Source organism: Pan paniscus, chromosome 12 (genome assembly GCF_029289425.2).
Source record: "Pan paniscus chromosome 12, NHGRI_mPanPan1-v2.0_pri, whole genome shotgun sequence".
Lineage (NCBI taxonomy): Eukaryota > Metazoa > Chordata > Mammalia > Primates > Hominidae > Pan > Pan paniscus.
In genome coordinates this window covers 115,301,336-115,324,350 of record NC_073261.2, presented here as the reverse complement: position 1 = coordinate 115,324,350, position 23,015 = coordinate 115,301,336, and the positions used below count along the sequence as shown (strand labels likewise).

The 23,015-nt window shown below is 35.1% G+C and overlaps 1 protein-coding gene across 1 annotated transcript in view; it reads right to left on the bottom strand.

Annotated features, from left to right (window-relative positions):
* Window positions 1-23,015, bottom strand: part of ROCK2 (Rho associated coiled-coil containing protein kinase 2) — a 163,173-nt gene that overhangs the window by 23,425 nt on the left and 116,733 nt on the right. Inside the window, exons 7-20 of the mRNA XM_003826972.6 lie at window positions 21,144-21,282; window positions 18,905-18,996; window positions 18,020-18,179; window positions 15,787-15,847; window positions 15,276-15,287; window positions 13,912-13,991; window positions 12,991-13,039; window positions 12,343-12,478; window positions 12,154-12,245; window positions 11,673-11,919; window positions 11,191-11,297; window positions 8,509-8,668; window positions 5,116-5,276; window positions 4,550-4,734 (exon numbers count right to left, since the gene is read on the bottom strand). Coding sequence (XP_003827020.1) covers window positions 4,550-4,734; window positions 5,116-5,276; window positions 8,509-8,668; window positions 11,191-11,297; window positions 11,673-11,919; window positions 12,154-12,245; window positions 12,343-12,478; window positions 12,991-13,039; window positions 13,912-13,991; window positions 15,276-15,287; window positions 15,787-15,847; window positions 18,020-18,179; window positions 18,905-18,996; window positions 21,144-21,282 — 1,681 coding nt within the window. The remainder of the gene's footprint in view (window positions 1-4,549; window positions 4,735-5,115; window positions 5,277-8,508; window positions 8,669-11,190; window positions 11,298-11,672; window positions 11,920-12,153; window positions 12,246-12,342; window positions 12,479-12,990; window positions 13,040-13,911; window positions 13,992-15,275; window positions 15,288-15,786; window positions 15,848-18,019; window positions 18,180-18,904; window positions 18,997-21,143; window positions 21,283-23,015) is intronic.

The following is a 23,015-nucleotide window of genomic DNA, read 5'->3' as shown; positions in this document are numbered from 1 at the left end:
GAAATGGTACATTAAATTCTGGCCTTATTTTAAAAACATAAAAATTATAGTTATCCGAAACCAAAACTAAGGAGGAATAAAGCAAGTTGGAGAACAATACAATTTGTATGATATAATTTAAAAACAAGCAAAAAATAGAATCAAATGTACAGAAAACTCAACCTCACATATATTTGTTCAGATATATAGATAAAGGCACAGAAAACAGTCTGGAAGGAGAAATAACAAATTGTTGATATGTTACCTCTGGAGAGAGGAAAATGTCTGCATTCATGAAGGAGAGCTTACCTACTGCTTTTTTTAAAAAATATAGTCAAGTATTTTACAATGGGAAGCTACATGAACACCACTTGGGTATTTTTAAAAACTACAACGCAGGAAGACTCAGAGGGAGCACGTGATTTAACCCTAGTCTCTTCAGTTCGTATACTGCTTAGGAGGTTTATCCTCATTCCCATTTAACATAATTTGGTCACTTTGTTTACTCACTGGCTCTTAAACTTGTGGGTAAAAAAGGAAGTTATGACTCAATGTCACTTAACTGTGTCATTTCTGTATTTTATTGTTGATGAGTATACTGTAGAGAATTCATGATTCTTATTTCTCCATGAGTCAAAGATGTGAGAGATGCAATTTAACAAATATATGAAAGGTCAAGTTTTAAAACTGTCCGATCACTGTCAGCTAAGCCCACTTGTAGCAAACCACAGTATAATTTTAACATCAGGACCTTCTTCAAGAGCTGATATCTTTCATTTATATGTAACTTTTATAACCTAATATTTATTAGGTATTTAAGAAAAGTAATTTTCAGAAAGTATTATTTCAGAAAGAACCATGTAATTACATGATTACAAATGAGGAGTACAGAACAGAAGGAAGAAATTACAATGAGAAGTAGAAGTCTCCTCATTTGACACCTCTCCACCCCTACTAATCCTATTCGCCTAGAAGAAATAACTGTTTCATTTGTGTTTTATCTTTTGGTGGTTACCTCCACATCTCATAAGTTTTAGATATTATTTGCCCATTCCCTGTTGTCAGACTTGAATTTAGCTCTCTTGCCTTCCCCAACCTCTCCCCACCTCCCAATATAGTTGTATCACTCATCTAAGTGGTATAATGAACCCCCCATTTCCCTCTTATAGCAACCACAAACTATAATCTCCCCGGTTTACTAGATGAGAACTCTTAACACTCCCATCCTGTCGTTGTTTTTGAAATTTCATGAGAATATGTCTAGATGTAGATCTTTTTTATTTGCTGAGTCCCTTCAGTCTAAAGACATTTCTCCTTCAGCTAGGGGAAATTCTTCTCTATTATTTCTTTAATTTCCTCCTCTTGGTTTTTAGTTCTTGCTGGAATTCTTATTCGCTGGGTGCTAGATCTCCTAGAACAGTCCCTCTGGGCCTTACTTACGTCTTTCAAACTTTCCATGCCATTTCTTCTTTTGTTCTACATTTTAGGAAATTTCTTTGACTTTGAACCCTTCCAACAAATTTATATTGGCAGTAATTATTCATCTTCAAGAGCTCATTCCTATTCTGGCTGTTCCTTTTACATTGTGTCTGGTTCTCAATTAATGGAAGCAGTATCTCCTGCAATCTTTGATCAATACTAATTACCAGTAGCTTTTTACAGTGCTTTTGTTTTTCCAGAACTTTTAGCAGTTCTCTTCTACTCCTTGATATATGTTTCCTCCGGGGGCACTTTTCCTCTTTCATTATCATAATCTTCCTCTTTCAGATTGCAGGCTTTCCTCAAATGCTTAGTGATACTTGGTTATTTACTTGCAAAGGGGGTGGGGAAAACTTTAATCTCTATGTATGTAGGAGTTTTCTCACTGGCAAGCTTCAGTTTAAGATGAGAGGCTTTAAAAGCCAGCATTAAGCAAAGGGACCCCTAAATGCCAGAGTGAGAAAGGCTTTTCACCCCATATTAGCTGTTCTAATTACCCCAGAGGTTGTACCCAATTACTCTGTAGAGGAGAATGCTCTGATAAAAACCTTAGTGGTGGGAGGTGCCTGGCTGCAGACATATCTGCAAGGTTAATGGTAGAGTATGATCAGCAGATTAGTTCATTTAGTGTCACAACTTACTCCAGGCCTTATTTGCTCTGAATACTTCTTTTCCATCTATATCCCACTTCATGTATACCCCTGGCCTTATATATACTCCTTTCTTCTTTTGTTCTACTTCATCAGTCACAAGACTTCCATCTAACTGCCATCTCATTCACTAGAGAACCTTCTTGCCCTCCAACCCATTCTCATTCTTATTTATTGTGGGTTTATATATTTTTTAATTCCTTTATAGAGTTTTTCTGGAATCTTATAAGAAAGAAGAGATATATATGTTGGCCATTTTAAAAAGAAGCCAACATAGCACTTCATATGTAAATTCCCATTGCATGTATTTTTTTTTTTACCTTGTATTCACTTATGTACCTGCCTTATCTTCCCCACTGAATAACTAATGATAAAATGCTAGTAAACTTCTCATGGGTAGGAAATGTATTTGGTTAATCTTTCTATCTTTCATAGTAACTACTACAATGCCTTACACCTAAGAGGGATGTAATCATTCATACAACATTTATTGAGGATGTAGTATATGCAAAACCTTAATCAAGGATTGGGGGCCGGGCACAGTGGCTCACACCTGTAATTCCAGTACTTTGGGAGGCAAAGCCAGGCAGATCACCTGAGGTCAGCAGTTCGAGACCACCCTGGCCAACATGGTGAAACCCTGTCTCTACTAAAAATACAAAAATAAGCCGGGCATAGTGGTGGGCACCTGTATTCCCAGCTACTTGGGAGGCTGAGGCAGGAGAATTTCTTGAACCCAGGAAGGGAAGGTTGCAGTGAGCTGAGACCACACTATTGCACTCCAACTTGTGCAACAAGAGTGAAACTCCATCTCCAAAAAAAAAAAAAAAAAAAAAAGGACTGGGGAGAACAAAATATAAATAAATGATTTTTGCCCTTCAATTTTAACCCTACAATGAACACTTCCTCTATAACCCTATTAGGTGGCTAAGATAGAAAACATCGGTGTCTTTGGTGGGGAGAGGTAAGGAAAAGAGGGACTAAGAAACAACAGAACGCTATTCACTTACAAAGAAAATAAGAGGCATATACACTAGGTATAAACAAAGCATTATTAGAAGTGGGAAGGAAACACAACCTAGATGACTAACTAGCTCTTACATCTGCATAAACACTTTTGTTAGAATAAAAAGCTGGCCTGAAATAAGAGAGAAAAATAAAGCTAATATACAGAAAAAAAAACCACAAAAAACACAAAGACAAAGATGTCTGATTACTGTTCCAATTTCTAGTTCCAATTTTAAAAGTTTAAATCTCATGAAGTTGAAGGTCTAGGCTTACCCTGGCAATAAATAGATCAGCTCAGCAAAAAGAACAAAGTCTACTTGAATATTTTGAGCATCTTTTCTTAGATAGCATCAGTCTTACTGACTTGTCACAGGTATGCATAAAGCAGACAATTACAATGAGGATACATTAGTAGTAGCTGTAGTAGTTGTAACAGTAATAGATCTAGCAGTAATAGTCCCTAACACTTATCATATGATGGATGCTTTAAATAAACCACTGCTATCCTTTACAAGATCCCTAACAAGGAAGCTATTACTGCTCCCTTTCACAAGTGTGATAAAAGGCTTAGAGAAATTAAATCATTTGCCCGATGTTGGTTAGTTGGTGAGTAACAGAACCAATATTCACAACTCAGTCTGTCTGGATCCAAAGACTTTTTTCTTTCCACTCTATCACACTGTCTTTCATCAAACAACCGGGATCCAATATGACCTTTGGTCATGATTAGGAAGAAGTAATTCTCCTACTAATAGAATAAATGGGACAAATTTTAATAGTATATTTACTATATATTTTATCTTTTTTAGAGTTGAGTTCTTGTTATGCTGCCCAGGATGGCATGGAGTGGCTATTCGCAGGTGTGATCACAGTGCAAAGCAATCTCACTTCACCTCAAGTGATTCTCCTGCCTCAGCTCCCCAAGTAGCTGGAACTACAGACGTGCACAATCGTGCCTATAATATTTTTCAAGTATTTTAACAATATGTTCTCCATTTTATAAGGAAATCAAGTAGACACTAGAGTATATCCTATGACATGATTAAAAACTTACATGCTGTTTATTTAACAGTCAAACATTTCCAAGTCTAAGAAACTAAGGAAACAAACAGGCACACGGACAATAAGCTTGAGAAAGAGCCCTGAGGAGGAATCTAAAAGCATGGTATGAAAATCCCAGATATTTTCTTCTGCCTCATCACCAACACTTCCTCTATCATCACATTGTAATTAGGTAGCAGCAGTAAAAACTGTTGGGGAAACGAATATAATCTCGAAGGACAACAGTGACACTCAACACATGACCTGTACAGAAATAAATAGAAAACATGGTCTAGAAAGTAAAATGCTCAAAAGAAGATCCACAGATACACCAAAATTAACTTATACATGGATAATTATGCATATTAAAACATCTCAATCAATTAACTTACTTTCGAAGTTCAGCATTTTGTTTTTCCAAGTTCATTTTCATTTCCATGAGATGGTTATTTTCTTGCTTTAACTGCTTTTCTGACATTTTTAGTGTGTTAACCTGTTGTGTTTGCATCTTCAGGTCATTTTGTGTAAGGCAGCGCTTCTGAGTTTCTTGCTCTATTTTTAATGTCAGGTTTCTAACCTAAGAAATAAATTGTGTACTTGGTATATAAGTAAATTATTTCCATTTTTCTAATCAATGAAGTTGGTATAAAATATGGTGATGTAAAACAGATTTTTTTACCCTTAGGTAGCTAATTCATTTCATACTAAAAATTTTTTTGTATGTCTAATAATATTATAATTGTATTTTTAAAATAAAATATAATAAGGTAAATATAACTTTAAAAATGTTTAAATTATGATTCCTTTAGTATATCATCAAAATTTAGTTAAACCAACAGGTTGCAGACTATTATAAGAAAAACTTTAAAATTATGAAACCATCACTAGACCTTCATGAATAAACCTAACTTATTAATTCATTAGTTTATTATTAATCATTAGTACACTTAATACTTACATCCTCATTTAGCACATCTTTCTGTTTAAGGAGCTCATTTATTTTCTGCTGTGACTGTTTGAGGTCACAGTCTAATAGAGAACATCTTTTCTCAGCTTCTAGCAATAGGTTCTCCACTTTCTGTTTTAAAGTTCTTTCCTCCAAGAGCTTCTTCTCCATTTCTAGTATAATAAAAATGGACACAATCATAAATTTACAAATAAAAGAAGCATATCATAAATTTGTAAGTAAAAGCACATTAAATGACACCATACTAATAAAAATTATAATAAATGATGCTGCCTTATATTCTATTAATTTTCTTTTTTTCTTTTCTCTCTTTTTTTTTTTTGAGACAGAGTCTCACTCTGTTGCTCAGGCCGGAGTGCAGTGATGCAATCTCAGCTCTTTGTAACCTCCTGGATTCAAGCAATTCTCGTGCCTCGGCCTCCAGACATAACTCGGATTACAGGCGTGTGCCACCACACCCAGCTAAGTTTTGTATTTTTAGTAGAGATGGGGTTTTGCCATGTTGGCCAGGCTGGTCTCAAACTCCTGGCCTCATGCAATCCACCCGCCTCGGCCACCCAAAGTGCTGGAATTACAGGCATGAGCCACTGCACCTGGCCTTAATTTTCAATTTAATATTTTCACTTTCTTACTTGAAAATTAGGAGTTTCATTCACAGGGTGTAAAAATGTATCACACTCCGCAATATTACATCTATTCTAATGGAAGCAAGATAGTTCTACCTTTATTTATATTCTACAAGATGCTTACATCTTTAAACAAAGGTTTCTTATATTTTACTGCTATTCTATGTCTCTCAGTGTTACTATTTTTACCTTAAAACAATCCAGGTAGATTCTATGATCTCCATAGGACTTTCCATATTAACACATTATTATGCAGGTGTTGAAAAATATGTTTTAGGGAGGTGATAAAGGACAAGACTCTGGAACCAAACTTTCTGAGCTTAAACCCTGGGTCTAACACTGTTTGACTGGGCAAGTGATTCACCTCTCTGGACCTGTTTCCTTATCTCCAGAATAGGGATAACAGCACCTAGGGAGGTTGTGAAGATTTAATACATGTGTACCACTTAAATGCTGCCTGGCATATGGCAAGCACTTGGTAAGTGCTTATTATTTAAGCAGAATTTTTAATGACCATGGAAACGCTCACAATGTCTTGTTTTTTAAAAAGCAAAACGGTATAGAAAGTGGAAAAAATTTACAAAATAGTATCCTAACTCATAGGATTATGAGTAATCTTTGCTTTTTTCTTTATACTTTCCTGTGTTTTCTAAATTATTTACAATAAATTTTTAATCTCTTTTACTTATCAGAAGGCAAAGTTCCAAGTGATTTCAGTGTTAAATGTAAGTCATCACAGTTAAAGGATTATCTTGATATACTGGTTAGTACTTCAGTTCACATTCAATTAAGGCTCCTCTGCTTTTTCATAATTAATGCTCAACATCTAATTATCATCTATTATAAAGTTGTATTAGGTAAAAATTAAACCTATGAATATTTAGTGTTTAATGAATGGTCTTCAAAAGTGCAGAAAAATGAAACATTCCCCATGTAGTACTAATAATAGTTAGCATTTCTAAACACTTTACATGTTTTATTGCACTTGATTTTCACAACAACGTAACAATACTGTAATTGTCCCTTCACAGGAAACAAGACACAGAAAGTTTAAATAACTAGACAAGGTCACATAGCTAGTAATTATTTGGTGAGCCATGTTCTTAATCCAAGGAGCCAATGACATGCAACAGAAGGACCAAAGGCTTTAGCCTCAGATTTGAAACCATCTATAATATGTAACAGTTTTGTGTACTCATGTGTAAAATATGGAAGTCATCATGTATCTTACATTAGCATTTTAATAGTTTGAAAAAAATGGTAGTTAATACTGAATTGGTTCATTTTTATCAATTCAGAGAATAATCACTAAACAAATGTTCTCATTTAACAAAAAAACAATCACCATAATGTAGGCATTGAGAATAGAAAGAGGCATTACTGAGATAATGAAAATAGTCCTTTTTTTTTTTTTGAGATGGGGTCTTGCTCTGCTACTGAGGCTCAAGTGCAGTGATGCAATCATGGCTCACTGCAGCCTTGAACTCCTGGGCTCAAGCAATGTTCCTGCATCATTGCAGGAATACCGAGAGTCCTACTCCCAAGTAGCTCTGACTATAGGCGCACGCGACTACATCCAGCTAATTTTTCTATTTTTTGTAGAGATAGGGTCTTGCTATGTTGCCCATGCCGGTCTCAAACTCCTGGGCTCAAGAGATCCTCCCACCCTGGCCTCCCAAAGTGCTAGGATTACAGATGTGAGCCACCATGCCTAGCCTGATATATTCTTTATCTTGTTTTGAACAGTAGTTATGTGAGCATATCACGAAATGTCAAAAATGTTTACATTTTATTATTGCATGTAAATTATACCTCAATGAAAATAATTGAACTCTGTCTTCTAGGCCACAGACAAGGAAATATGGCCCAGTAACTTTCTCCCTTACAATTAGATTTTTGTAAATAAAGTACTCATTTCATTTCTTATCATCCTGATTTAGTGCCTTAAACTACACTGATTTTTACTAAGAAAATCTACCATTTTAATTACATGCAATAATTAAAAGGCTATTTTTTCTAAGTTAGTTACTCATGTAATGCTTCAATATGAAAATAAATTTCTGTTCAAGAGTTTTAAGCCTTTCACAAGAATAGCTTAAAGTACTGATTTTCTCTGGAATTTCAGAGTCATTATAAACAGTCAGTTTGGAAAAGAAAAAATTATCCTAAGACAATTCCAGGATAAAGTCTAGTTTATGGGAAGGTTAACTTTGTTATCTATTAGTATTATATGGCTTCGACCAAATCTGGCTAGTATCTTCATCATGTTAGAGATAAAAATACTCAGTGAACTTATATTCTAGTTAGACCAGCTATTACTTTTAAATTCTTACCTTGCATAAACTGGCAAGAATTTTATAATACAAAACTCTTGTATTACAAGAATTACCTGTATCAATAGTAACAGGTATAGAGCGTGTGAAGTTCAGATATTCCTTCTTACTACTGATACACGTATACCGAGTGGTACAGACATTACCAGGTATATAATATTGAGAAATATTAATTTATCTCTGATCTAAAAATTTAATCATGTAATTTTGTGTTTGGGTCTTACTATCTTAAAAATGATTATTGTAATGATACAAAGGAAAAATAATAGAATATCTATGTAAAGCTTCCCTAATAGTTTTTTTCCCTCCAATTCCCAATATTTGACAATGAAATATAAAAAAAAAATGTTTCAAAACCAAAAAGCTAACACAGAATCAATTCTTAGGAAGACGCTGCTGGAAAACCCTCTTTAAAAAATGCATACCTTTCATGGCTTCTGATTTGGCTTCTTCGATGGACTCATAGATCTTATTTTTATCTGCTAGTCGTGCCTTTGTGGCCTTATGTTCAGCTTCTTCTTGTTCTAGGCTCTGCTGTATAACTTTTAGTTGGTATGTCATATCTATTTCCATGTTGCTTTTTTCCTATTAAATATTTAAAATGCAGCTATCAATAAAAAAGAGACTAGCTCACAATTTCAAAAGCTTTCTAATTTTTTTTTTTTTTTTTGAGACAGAGTCTTGCTCTGTTACCCAGGCTGAAGTGCAGTGGTTTGATTATGGCTCATTGCAGCCTCAACCTCCCCAGGCTCAAGCAATCCTCCCACCTCAGCCTCCAAAGTAGCTGGGACTATAGACGTTTGTCACCACTCCTGGCTAATTTATTTTATTTTATTTTTAACGTAGAGACAAGGTCTCATTAAACACTGCCTACACTGATCTTGAACTCCTGGGCTCAAGTGATCCTCCCGACTCAGCCTCCCACAGTGCTGAGATTATAGGTGTGGGCCATGGTGCTCAACCTTAACTTGTTTTTTAACAGGCTTAACTAGAATGTTCAGTATTTCCCCTCCCGTCTTCACTCAAACCTTTTAGAATAGTAATCTATATACTCTACTTCTCTACTTCCCACTGTACCCAACAGTCTACACCACCACTCTGCTGTTCTGAGATCTGTATCAAGCTCACTTAATCTCAACAAAAAGACCAATGCTATTCTCAATATCAAATTCTAAAGACCCTTTTCAGTCTTATTTGAACTCACTGCCCCCCTTAAAACTATCCCTTGGCATTGCCGACCTTGTACTTAGTTGGTTCTCTCCATTCTGCTTGCATCCTTTCTGTTGCTCCTGAAGCTTTCCCAGCTGTCCCTTAAATGTTGGTGATCTAAGCCCCAATGCTCCTCCTATTTTCTACATAAACCCCAAAGGTTTTCTAATTCTTTGATTTTTATAGTTCATATCATAAATATGATAAAGGCTTTTTTCCAAATAAAGCCTTTCATACGAAAAATGATTTCTCAAACCACATAATCCACCAACAGAGTAATCTACTCTGTCCTAAAAAAGAAAAAAAAAAAATCACTACTTCACACAGTCTTTTCCCAGATGGGCTATTCCATTCACATGATTTCAGCTACTTACATACCAATGACTCAAATATTTCTAACTTCTACTACTATAGCCTACTGCAGTGCAGACATGCTAATTTGGCTGTCCCATAGGTACCCTCAAACTTAAGAGGACTAAAGTGGGTTTATCACTGTCTCATGAGCTATTTTTCCTTTATTCTTTATTAACAGCATCACTATATATCTTGTCACAACCTACAAATCTGGGACTCATCTTTGACTGCTACTCATATGCCATATCTAATCAACTACTAAGTGCTGCCAAATATTCCTCTTCCAAATATTTCTGAGTCTTCCAATTTTTCCAACCTTTTAATGGCTGTACTAAGTCTCCCATTATTCCTTATCAGCATTACTGAAAAAGTCTACTGACCAGTCTCTCTACCTCTAGTCTTGTCCTCCTCAAATCTTTTCTCCACACAGTACACAGTGATCTATCTTTAATGTACCTCTAATAAGATCATCCAATTAAAGGCCCTTAAGTGGCTAGCCCATTACTATATTCAAAATTTCTTAATAGAGTATTCGCTATCTTGCATGATCTACCTCATGCCGAGCTCTGTAGCCTCATTCTGACCACTGAATTCCTCATGTCCTTACATAACAACCACATTGTGATCTTCAGGCCAATCTAACCTGATGCCTTTTTCTTTTTTAAGTTTCACTGGAACGTAGCCACATCCATTCCTTCATGAATCACAGCAGGGCTGAACAGTTAGTTGCAAGACCATATAACCCACAGAAGACAAAATATTTATTACCATGCCTTTAAACGATTAAAATTTGCTGACTCCCACTCTGTACTCCAGAAAACAAACAATGCCTGTTTTATTTTCCATCTTCTATGTCTTTGCTCATGCTGTTCTCCCTAACTTAGAATGTGCCTTTGCCCTACCGACCTATCCTGCTGTCAGGTTAGGGATGCATCCCATACACCCAATACATATACCCTGTCCATAAGTCTTATCATTCTATTTGCCATACTGCATTAGAATTATCTTTGTGCTTTATTATTACTTTTAAACTTACCTATTCAACTGTGACATTATTCAAGGCAAGGACTGCATCCTGATATTTCTACCACATATAACACACTGAATATTTAGCTGAGTAAATAAATAAGTGAATGAAAATAAAATGCTAACTGCATAGACTCTAGAAATCATCCCTTTCTTAGAGTATTTTAAAAGAAAAACTTCTAAATGCCAAAAGTCATGGTGACTTTATATATGGCATTTTTAAGACATGTTATGAGTCGAAATTTGAGTTTTCCTTGGGTCCTAGAGAGATCCTCATTATCTACACTCCAGGATGGGTCCCCTTACTTCATGAGCAGCCAGCATGCTGAGGGCTGCTTGTACAGTGTTATGGTAAGCCTGCAGATACATCTCTTATCTACACATCAAGTCCAAATCAAAAGGAATCCATGAGCATGTGGAAATATTCCAGTTAGTGACTTCCCTTAGTTTAGAATAACTTTTCTAACCTGAAAGTCTACTGTAAATTTTCTTATGCAAAAATATAAAACATGTTTTACCTTTTCCAAATCAGTAAATCTCTCCTGAAGTTGTCTCTTCTCCAGTTCTACTTTCGCTAATAAGATTTTGCCGTTCTTTAAATCTTCTTCTAGGCCACATATTCTACCTAAAAATTGCAACTTTTTTTAAAACATTAAACCCACAAAGTATATACATTCAATTAGGAATAAAAAGTTTGCAAGCCACCTTCTATTTTGGAGCTGTTGTTTGTGAGCAGAAGTTTTATACTTGTTGGTATTGTGCTTTATAGTTAATTCAAATGGAATCCAATCTACTACCTGAAGAGTTTAATACTTAAAATCATACTATTTGAAATTAAATCTTTTGTTCCTAAAATTTTGTATCAGTGTATTTCTAATATTCTAACTTTACATAATAGTATATTCAGAAATGTCCAATCCAGCACACTATCCATCATCTAAAGTTATTTTTAAAATAAGAATCACCAAAATTAATTCAAGTGCAACCACGACTTCAATACCTTGTAAATCATTAATTATCTCTGATCCATGGGTTCGATCCCTCCTTTCAGATTCTAGAGCTGACTGAAGATTGATAAATTCCTTTTCAAGTTTTAACTTGGCAGTCTCCAGCAGGCAGTTTTTATCTTGTAGATCTCTATTGTTAGATTCCAGCTGCTGAATCTGTTTTGAACTTTCTGCCTGGGTTTTCCTTAACCGGGCTGCAGTATCAGACTCTGTTCGCAGTAAAGCATTGGTTTCATCCAGCTGTTATTCCATTCAAAATCAAACAACAACAAACAAACACACATGTATGTAATGAAAATAAGTCAATGTATTCCCCCATTAGAAACTATTTAAAATAAACAAAAACCTAAAAATATTTTCCAAATGATTTCTAAAATTAGAGGTAAAGGCCTTTTGCAACACTGTCAATTAAAACTAATGTTATCGTGTTAAAAATAAAACCCAGTATCTTTACTACAAATTAGATCCACCTACTTGTCTCTGGAGTTGATTCACTTTCTCAGTGGATATTTGAGAGTTTTGATTTCTTTTTTTCAAATCTTCAAGTTGATCTTTTAAGCTGTTAACTATGATAAAAAGCATTTCAGTGGCAAGCTTAGCATAACACACATACACACACTTAATTTTTTTCTTGATGAGTAATTAATATTCTACACCACAAACCATCATTTTCCAAATTTCGTTTTTTGTCTGCTTCATGATCAGCTTTCCTCTGATATTCTGCATTTTTGTGCTGAAGAAGCGCCTTTTCTCTTTCTAACTGTCTTAATGCTGATTCCACACTTTTCCGTAAGGTAATCTGAAATAATGCTTAAAGTTATTATCAAAAAAGTATGTATAAAAATGAAATCAAAACAAAAAATACTTGCTATTCCAAACAGATAAAAAAGATCTCAAAAAGGCTTTCACTGCTTTTTTGTTAAAACTGTAATAATGCTTTCTATGATTGTAAACTAGCACACTACTCTTAAATCATAAAGACCATAAATGTTTTGTTTACTATTCAAACTTCCTGTAAATTTCCACGACTACTGAACTATCATTATTTAATACTTTGGCCTAAAATGTTATGAATAGCATTTTTTTCCCTTGAAATAGTTACACATACTGAATTAACTCAAGTTTGCAAAAACATAACAGAATGAAGCCTATTTATAACATGATCTCCCTATAATTTAGTCCTATCCACCAATACTACAAGGTAGGTTTCAAGGCACGTATTACTATGGTACCAAGAGAGCTCCTTAGGTAAGTCAGACATCAAAGATTTTTACTAACAAAAATGTTAATAAAAAAGTGGGGCAACTTTACCTCCTCTTCTAGCTCCTTTGCTGTCTTTTCTAGGCGAGTATTAACAGATCTAAAGAATTTCAGAAAGAAACAGTAAATAACTTCTAATTTACAATAAAACATAGTCTATAAATTTAAAAGTAATTACATAATTACTTGGTAGCTCTCCTTTATTTTTTTGAGACGAAGTCTTGCTCTGTTGCCCAGACTGGAATGCAGTGGCGCAATCTTGGCTCACTACAATGCCTGCCTCCCAGGTTCAAGCGACTGTCCTGCCTCAGCCTCCCAAGTAGCTCCCTTGGCCCCCCAAAGTGTTGGGATTACAGGTGTGAGTCACTGCACCCGGCCGTAGCTCTCCATTTCTTTCTTTTTTTTTTTTTTGAGACAGAGTCTCGCTCTGTCGCCCAGGCTGGAGTGCAGTGGCACAATCTCAGCTCACTGCAACCTCAGCCTCCCAGGTTCAAGCGACTGTCCCGCCTCAGCCTCCCAAGTAATTCCCTTGACCTCCCAAAGTGTTGGGATTACAGGTGTGAGCCACTGCGCCAGGCCATAGCTCTCCGTTTCTGTTTTTTCTTTTTTTTTCTTTTGTTTCTTTGAGACGGAGTCTCACTCTGTCACCCAGGCTGGACTGCAGTGGCATGATCTCAGCTCACTGCAACCTCTGCCTCCCAGGTTCAAGCAATTCTCTGCCTCGGCCTCCCAGGTAGCTGGGATTACAGGCACCCGCCACCATGCCCAGCTAATTTTTGTATTTTTAGTAGAGACTGGGTTTCGCCATCTTGGCCAGGCTGGTCTTGAACTCCTGACCTCGTGATCCACCCACCTCGGCCTCCCAAAGTGCTGGGATTACAGGTGTGAGCCGCCACACCTGGCCGCTCTTTTTTCAGTAAATGTTTAAACTTAAATTTTATAATGTAATATTTAATTATCTACAAAACATACTTGCACTTCTGTTCCAGTTCCTCTTTGGCTTGCATCTCATTGCTAAGATGTTCTTCTAATGTATACAGTTTTTTCTGAATCTGTCAAAAAACAAGAAACTGTAATTACGTATTTTGGTCATATTTAAAGATGAGAGGCTTAAAGAAAACAATGATAAGCTTATTTTGTCTTTCCACTAAACATAATGTCCTCTATAATGGTACAGTATTTGTACCTCCTTAATGTGACTTATATTGATAAAGGGAAAAACTCCCCCAACTCTTGCTTTCTATCAGAGTACACACGTATATATGAAACATACTTATGTAACCATGCATAAGAAGCTCTAACTTTGGCAGAATTGTTCTATGACACAAAGTTTCAAATTCATTATAAAGAATACCACCTCAGATATCTTCTGCTGCTTTTCTATGAATTATTTGCTTGAAAATATTGTCATTATTTGTGCTAGTCGGATAAAAATGAATACATCTAAAACAAATATTCAGAGTACTCAACTGAATATGCTCAAAGAAAGAATATAAGCTCTTCTTTTATATCTTCCTATGTAGTGCTGGTCATATTACTGAGGAGTAATCAATAACTTTCGAATAAATGATAGCTAATTAATTACAAGCCAGCTCCTCAGCAGCTTTCCCTAGCTATGTAAGTCTTTAAACAAGCAAAAATTACCGAAACTATTAAATAATCCATTTTTGGAACATTATTTACTTTTTAAAGGATTTAACTTTTTGAGCTCCTGTGGTGCCTTTGGTAAAATATCAGGCACTTTACAAATGTTGTCTTGTTAATATTAACAAAAATCCTACAAAGATGGTAGCATTGTATCTACTTGATAAAGAAAATGAAATTCAAAAAAGGTAAATAATCAGGCCAAGATAGCATAGCTAATAAGTCGCAGTGGCAAAAATCAATGCAGGTCTATTAGACTCCCATGGCAATGTACTTTCCATTATTCCTTCTAGTGATCAGGTTCTCCATGGTTTTAAATACTGCATCTATCTTAAGCAAAACTCTGTTTTCCCTTAATAAAAATATACAGGCTAATGAACTAGTCAAGTTTAATTGCTTTTGGCTACTACTGCATTACAATAATTTGAGCATACCAGTTATTATATGCTAATCAGAAATTATTGCTGCCAGTTATATGTCCTTGATAAATAAAAACAAAATTACATAATATATATTTTAAACAGATCCACAGAACAATAATAAAAGAGATACTTGGTAGAAGAAAGGTTGGGAACTTCTCTCTTGGGTAGATGTAGTACTCCAAATGCTAGGTAGGATATGACTATATTTAAACTTTGCGAGAGTGATGAGCTTTTCTCAGTTTTTCAATATATCTGACAACATCAACATACCTCTTGACTTTCCTATTTAAAACAAAACAGAAAACACATTAAAATACTAAAATGATGGTTATATTCTGTAAAATTCCTAAAACACAAACCATAACAAAATTATCCAATCTAATGCTTTAGCTTTCATAAGTTTGAAGAAAAAATGTTTAGCATCATCATTTATGTGTATGTGTATATCCATGTATGATTTAGCTTTGCATTCATTTACAAATTATAGAAGTCAATTTTCTAAATGTTATTATAGTTGTTTACAAACTTATTCTATCACTTTTGGCACTCAATTAAGCCTAAAGCCATGTAGAAGTCCTCTTTGTACTAGCCATCATGTCTTGAATAATGATACTATTCACATAAATCAATCATTGCAAAGCTATGTTAAACTGTATTACACAAGGAATGCCATCTCATGATTTTAAAAGGAGCATCAAATTAGCTTTTTAAAAACATGGGTATTACTAAAATATTTAAACATGCAACTAAAATAACTACAGCAGTAAAAATGTATACGTACTTCATTTTTCCTTGATTGTATTGAATCATTTTCTCTACAAGATGGAGAGTCACTTAATAATCTACATGGAAGGGGGGAGAAAATAAATTTTTTCATTTCATTTTAATCGATGTGCTGTTTTATTCAAGTTATTCTCAGACTTAAATATCAAACACAGATTTCTCTCTTTTCACTTCAACACATTATTTACAAATGAAGCAATATTTTTCCCTCAAGACATTTGTATCATTTTCAATAATTTAAAATGCTAGGGCCAGGCGTGGTGGTTCACACCTATAATCCCAGCACTTTGGGAGGTCAAGGCGGGCAAGATCACCTGAGGTCAGGAGTTTGAGACCAGTGTGATCAACATGGTGAAACCTTATCTCTACAAAAAAAAAAAAAATACAAAAATTAGCCGGGCATGGTGGTGGACACCTGTAGTACCAGCTACTCGGGAGGCTGAGGCATGAGAATTGCTGGAACCCGGGAGGTGGAGGTTGCAGTGAGCTGAGATCGCACCACTGCACTCTAGCCTGGGTGACGAAGTGAGACTCCATCTCAATCCATCCATCAATCAATTAATCAAATGCTAAACTTTTCTTGCCTTTCCCTCTTACGGGATAACTAGTCTTTAATTTTGTTTGCACCAGACTCACTAAATGAAACTATACTTCCCACCTCTTCATCTTATTATCTCATTTTTCTTTCTTTTTTTAATCTGTCACCCAGGCTGGAGTATAGCGGTACAATCATAGCTCCCTGCAGCCTCGAACTCCTGGGCTTCTCAAATATCTTTAATGCCTCATTCAACTATTGAACAGCTTTCAGTGGCTTCCCAATGCCAGGCGGTCAAAAGCCCCTTAGCAGAGCACACAACAATCATCTGTTGATTATTCTTCCACAAAACTCACTTTTTTTTTTTTTTTTTAAGACATGGTCTCATTCTGTCGCCCAGGCTGGAACAGCTCATTCCAACCTTGAACTCCTGGCCTCAAGTGATCCTTTCATCTCAGCCTCTGAGTACCTGGGATTACAGGTGCAAACCACCACATCTGGCTTTTTGTTGTTGTTGTTGTTGTTCTTGTTGTTGAGATGGAGTTTCGCTCTTGTTGCCCAGGCTGGCGTGCAATGGCACGATCTCGTTTCAACCACAATCTCCACCTCCTGGGTTCAAGCGATTCTCCTGCCTCAACCTCCAGAGTAGCTGGGATTACAGGCATGTGCCACCATGCCCAGCTAATTTTGTATTTTTTAGTAGAGACGGGGTTTCTCCATGTCGGTCAGGCTGGTCTTGAACTCCCGACCTCAGGTCATCTGCCCACCTCAGCCTCCAAAGTGCTGGGATTACAGGCATGAGCCACCGTACCCGGCTTTTTTTTTCTTTTGTAAAGACAGGGTTCCACTTTGTTGCCTAGGCTGGTCTAGAACTCCTGGGCTCAAGCTATCCTCCCATCTCAGCCTCCCAAAGTGCTAGGATTACATGTGTGAATCACCACACCTGGCCTCAACATATTTTCTAATCTTACATCCAATACTCACTTCAGTTAACCAATATTTATTGAATGATCTTGTGTCAGACTTTCTGCTAGATGCAGAGACTACAGGCAAGAAAACCACATAGTCTCATCGAGTCCTCCAAACTGTAATGACATAGTAGCACCTGCTCTGTTTGAGTGCTACTGGACTCAATGTGAGTGCTCTGCTCCCAATGTATGCTCACATTCCAAACATTTGCTTCCACTATTCAACACCTCACAACTATCCCCTAACCTCCCCACATTTCAGCCACTCAAAACCTTTTCTTGTTAGACTTGGCTAAAATGCCACCTCTTCCCAGAGGTCTGACCTATTTCTCCCTACTCCCACCCCAAAGAGATGACTTCTATTTTTATTCTGAACCATCCCAGATTCTCTCAGCATCTTTCTTAAGGCAACTGTCACATTTTACCCTTCTTTATGACTATATAATTCTCTTATATCCTTCACGAGATGACAAGCTTCTTCAAAAATAGGTATTTGTTTTTACTGTATATCCCCAAAAGAATGTAGAATGGTGTCTTGCAATAACTTATAAATGAATAACATATAACATTCAGAAATAATAAAATAAAATTAAGAATTCTTCTGATGATAGTCCTTTTGGAAAAAACAAATTAATACTTTATCTCCTATAATTGAGTCTCAAAATAACACATCATCTTATAGCTAGATTCTAAAAACAGTAAAATTTAACAAATAATAAACCACATACAAATTTTCTCTATAGTAGGTAAATCCGATGAAAGGCAGCTGATTTCCAACAAAAGCTTTAGGAATTGGGAAGGTTTCTACATCTCCTTTGTCATCTTCAATGTCATCGAAATTGCTGCTGTCTATGTCACTGCTGAGTTCAGGTACTACAGGAGCTGCCGCTATTAAAAGAAAAGAAATAAATTATTTCATTCACAACCAAAATATATAAACCATCCTATTTTATTATGATGTATTATTTATTATTTAATAACACGATATAAATTTGTAGCAGCGCATTTGCCATTTTATCGATTCACAGAATTAAAATTTTGTAATTTATTGCTATATTAGATCACTTTTAAATATAGATTAAACAAGGAAAGCAACATATTATTCTAGTTGTTAAAAATTACAAGCAGCAATAATTTGCACAGAATTTAGAGACCTCCATTTTCTACAATCTCGAAACAGAAATATTTCTTACCCTTAAAATGAATCAATGTCATATATACATAGTAAAAATAAGTTACTATGCTTACAGCAATATTTAGCAGAGTATGGTCTCCATAAATAATTGTTGATTTATCAAGTCAAACGCATTTAAATTAAAGGATTGCATTCCCTTGATTCTGAAAATTATTGAGATCTACAAAGCTTAACTTGGCAAATTAAGAAATGTGTAATGTTTATTGTAAAAGTGTTGAGAAATATTGCTAATAGTTTGCAAAGATATTGAGGAATATTGTTATAAATATTGCCACAGAACAAATTTGAAATGAAATTTCTCAATTTAAAAATGAGTTAGCATTAAGTGTTATCAAATATGCTTGTTATTTCAAAAAAGGAATCAACTTATGAGTTTCAGAATGTGATGGAATGAAAATATTTAGGTTTATTGACTTACTTTCTCTTATGTTATCCCAATGCCACTGATCATTCTTAAAGAAAGGATGCTGTCTGATTTCTTCCACCCCATTTCTCCCAAGTCGTACCTCCCTAAACAATGCAGTTAAAGATTGCATTATTTAAAAATTGTAAAATAAAAAGATTAACTCTATGTCAACAGTTTAACCAAAATAAAGATCTCAAGTAAATTTGAGATATTTGTATTAAAAGCTTCAGCTTAAATGTTTCTCAAAAATAAGCAATCCCAAGTTACAGTATGTGATCTCTTTAGACAGATTTAAAAAACTGTAATGCACAATAAATGTCATGAAAAGTAAAATGTTTCTGTCTATAGTTTGCATCAAATGAAAGTACGTTAAGACTATCAAGTAAAAAAATTCACCTGCATGTGCCACGACTGAATGACAATAACTTCAGGATATAAACAGACATAGGTCTAACTTTCGGCAGAGAAGAGTTATTCAAAACTTCCCTAATAGAAATATTATTTTAAAAATCTCTCCCTTTCCTAAAAAGAATGCATATATTATGTTTGAAGCTATCCATATTTATTCTGGTAAAGTATATCTCTACATGTATATTAAACTTATCATTCTGCATATATGAAAAATGTTACAAAGAATTTCATTCTTTGACCCTCTGAGTCTTCAATGAAGACTGTATGGAAATAGACAGCATCTGTGTTATACAAGGCCCTGGAGCTATGTTTAACATAAATAGGAAAACTGTAGACCTTAAGGGGAAGTGCTCCTAGCCATATTTACGGCATTAACTCGTTTTCAAAATATCAGTTTTTCACCTATAATCATTCCTTAGATTGCACACCCCTGCCCCATGACTACTAATTCAAAACTTTCATGAATAACACTCCTTTCATTAACATAAAACAGGTGTACCCTGTTGTACAATTTATCATCCAGCACAAATTATGACCATCCCTACCAATCCTGCTCAGTGCCCACATCAAACATCATACAGGCTGTGTTCTTCTTCCACCCTATCCTCTTAGAAAGAGGCGTCTCTCCTTCTTTTCAAAGATAACATCTCCTCATCTCCAGGTCTTAATATATAAATCGTCATTTCCATTTTACTTTGAGTTTATCAGCACCAACTGCTCGTCAACCATGTAATTGACAGGTATTAAAGTTTTATTCTACAAATGATTGACAAATAAAAATAATTCTCCTCTTTGATGAAAAAAAGAAAAAACATTTTACAATGTTCAGTTTGACGAGAAGAAAACAATTTTGTTAATGGAAATACATACTGCTGTAACTTCTCTGGGGATCAATTTTGTAACATCACTTAAGTTTAAAATGTGTATCCCAGAATTCCACCTTTAAGATTTTATCCTATAAAAAGTATGCAGAGATGAATGTGTGAGGATAGTCACTGCCGTAATGCTTGTAACAAATTAATAAGCAATAAGATGTGCTAAGGAATCTTAGCATATTAAAGCTAGAAATGCCCTTAGTTTTGTAATTTGAGCCCACTGTTTTATGGATGAGTAAAATTATTTCCCAAAAAAGTAAAAATAATTTCCCCAAGATCATAAAGCTGATGTGTAAGTTTGAACGAGGGTGTGAGCATCCTCTTGTATATGTTGGTCCTTTGACAGGATGACTCCTATCACAAATATAAAACGGGACATTAGAAAAAAATGGAATGGGGTGAACAAAGAAGAGAAATCAAATAGTTTTCTAGCTTCTCTTTTGGGGGCAGGTTTTCACACCTTTGTTCATCTATTTTGTTTTTAAAAGTATAGAATTTCCAGGATAGTCTTGCTCATATTCAAATGCAAATTAAAAAGGGTTGGGAAGGAAGCACTCCCAAGTCTAACACAAATAGTTTTTAAGATTATAACCTGTTGAGTATTTATCTACACAAAATACTCTCAAAAGTTATATAAGAGTAATATGGAATAACCAGCTTGGAGGATAAAATGTGAACAACACAAAAGTTTTATTTCTTTCAAATCCATTGTTTTACCACGTTCTATTTTTTCCTTTTTAGACATGAGGGTTAAGGTTAGAGTTCGATTACAACTGGGCTGTACACACATAACAACAAGGTAGCCCAACACCAGGCTTAGCAGAAGGAAAAGGCTAACCCAGAATTAGATGCTACTTGGGTAATGAGAGGCAGACTGATTTCATATGTTAATAAGCTAGGCATGCTTTTATTTCTATAAATTTAACATAAAGGGCTTCTCTACAAAGAAATTCAATGTACATTACCTATCTGTTAAGAAAGCACAGATGAGATTCTTTGCATGTTTGGAAATTTCTGCATCTTCAGGGAAACACAGTGAATTCTTATGATCCATAATTTTGCTATATGTTCCTACAAGTGAATCCGCATAAAATGGAGTATCCCCTAAAATTTCAAGAAAGAAGATACTGAATGTAACAGAGAATGCAAAGGAAACACTTTTCACCTAGTACTTAAATATGTTAAGTTTAAATTTGTCACATGCAGGGAAGAACAAATATTCTATGGGCACAGAGTCCCAGTCAAAACAACAGACATATTGTTATATTCTAAAACAAAGAATATATTTAAAATTTAACACCACCAATGATCCCTCATCCCTTAAAAGCAAAATAAAATCAATGATAACTCCCGAATTTGTTGAGTTTTTTTTTTTTTTTAATTTAAGAGAGGAAATGTTTTACTGAATAGTCCAAGAGAAAGAGTTCCTATGTGGGGTCAGATCAGTCAGGGTCCTTTAATGCTTGGGCTGGATCAGCATTTTGAAATCATTCTCTAGAGATATGTTATACAACACAGTTGCCACTAGCTATAGGTGGCAATTTAAAGTTAAAATGAATTAAATAAAATGAAAAACACAATTCCCTAGTTATACTAGCCACATTTTAAGTCATGTTGTAACCAATGGTCACCACACTGGACAGCACAGATTTAAAACATTTACATCATGATAGGCCAGACAGGGCTGCTGCAAGAGTTAAACCAGCTCTATTATTTTACATAAGAGGAAGTCAGACCCAGAGAGACAGACTGTGACTAGCTTAAAATGACATATAGCTAGAGTTGAAAGAGGGAAGAAATGGTCTCCCCATGCAGTGTTCTTACTAATGACTGTAATAGATGCACTGAAGCAAGTATAAAGATGGAAAATGTTGAAGGCACCATTTTGGCCAGTACTCAGCTAAAGCCACAAGTGTTACAGGCTCTGCCAGTACACCTACACTACAAGTAACTTTAATGAAAACCTGACTTTCCCAAATCAGCCAATCCAAAACTTCAAAAAATGTCTTCAGGTAGTTATTTTTGTTTGTGTTCAAAGAAAGGTGGAGGGAAGTGATGAATTCAAGATTTTATTTTTTATTTTTTTAGTTTATTTTTTAACTTTTTAAACTTTCTTATGTTAAACATTTTTTATTTATTTTAATTTTACTCTTTTACTATTACTTTTTTAGACACAGTATCTCATATGTTCCCCAGGCTGGCCTTGAGCTCCTGGGCTCAAGTGATCCTCCTGCCTCAGCCTTCTGAAGAGCTGAGCTAGCACCACCCAGCCTGGCAGTCGTGAGAATTTAAATGGCCTCTTCATCAAATAAGCCAAATTACTTCCTCTAAAGTACCTTATTTTGTAAATCCCTAGGAAAGCGTGTCTAGGCAAAAAAGAGAATATACTCTATTTTCAAAAGATTACAAGACACAACCTAGGCCAGAGATGGGAGAACGGACAGCTACATGGGACCATATGATGTGTACAAACAGACTCACTTTGAAAGGCCCAAAATAAAGTAGGTCATACTATGACATGAAACAAAGCATAACAAGATCAATGCTACATACACAAGACAGTCATCAAGAGAAAGCAATTTATGCCACAAAAAAGTTCAAGAGTAATTATTATTTAAATTTGCAATTTACCGAAAATTTCTGATTTTTTAGCAATAACCATAAGTCTTTTATCACACAGGTTTTACACTACCATTTCTTTTAGGCTCATCTTTTAGAAAATATATTCTCTAATTCTAAAAAGTATATTTTTAACTCTAATTAATTCCATATTATGTTATTAGCCTTGACATACTTGCCTTGGAAAGTGGATTTAACTACATTTTCAACCCTCATCC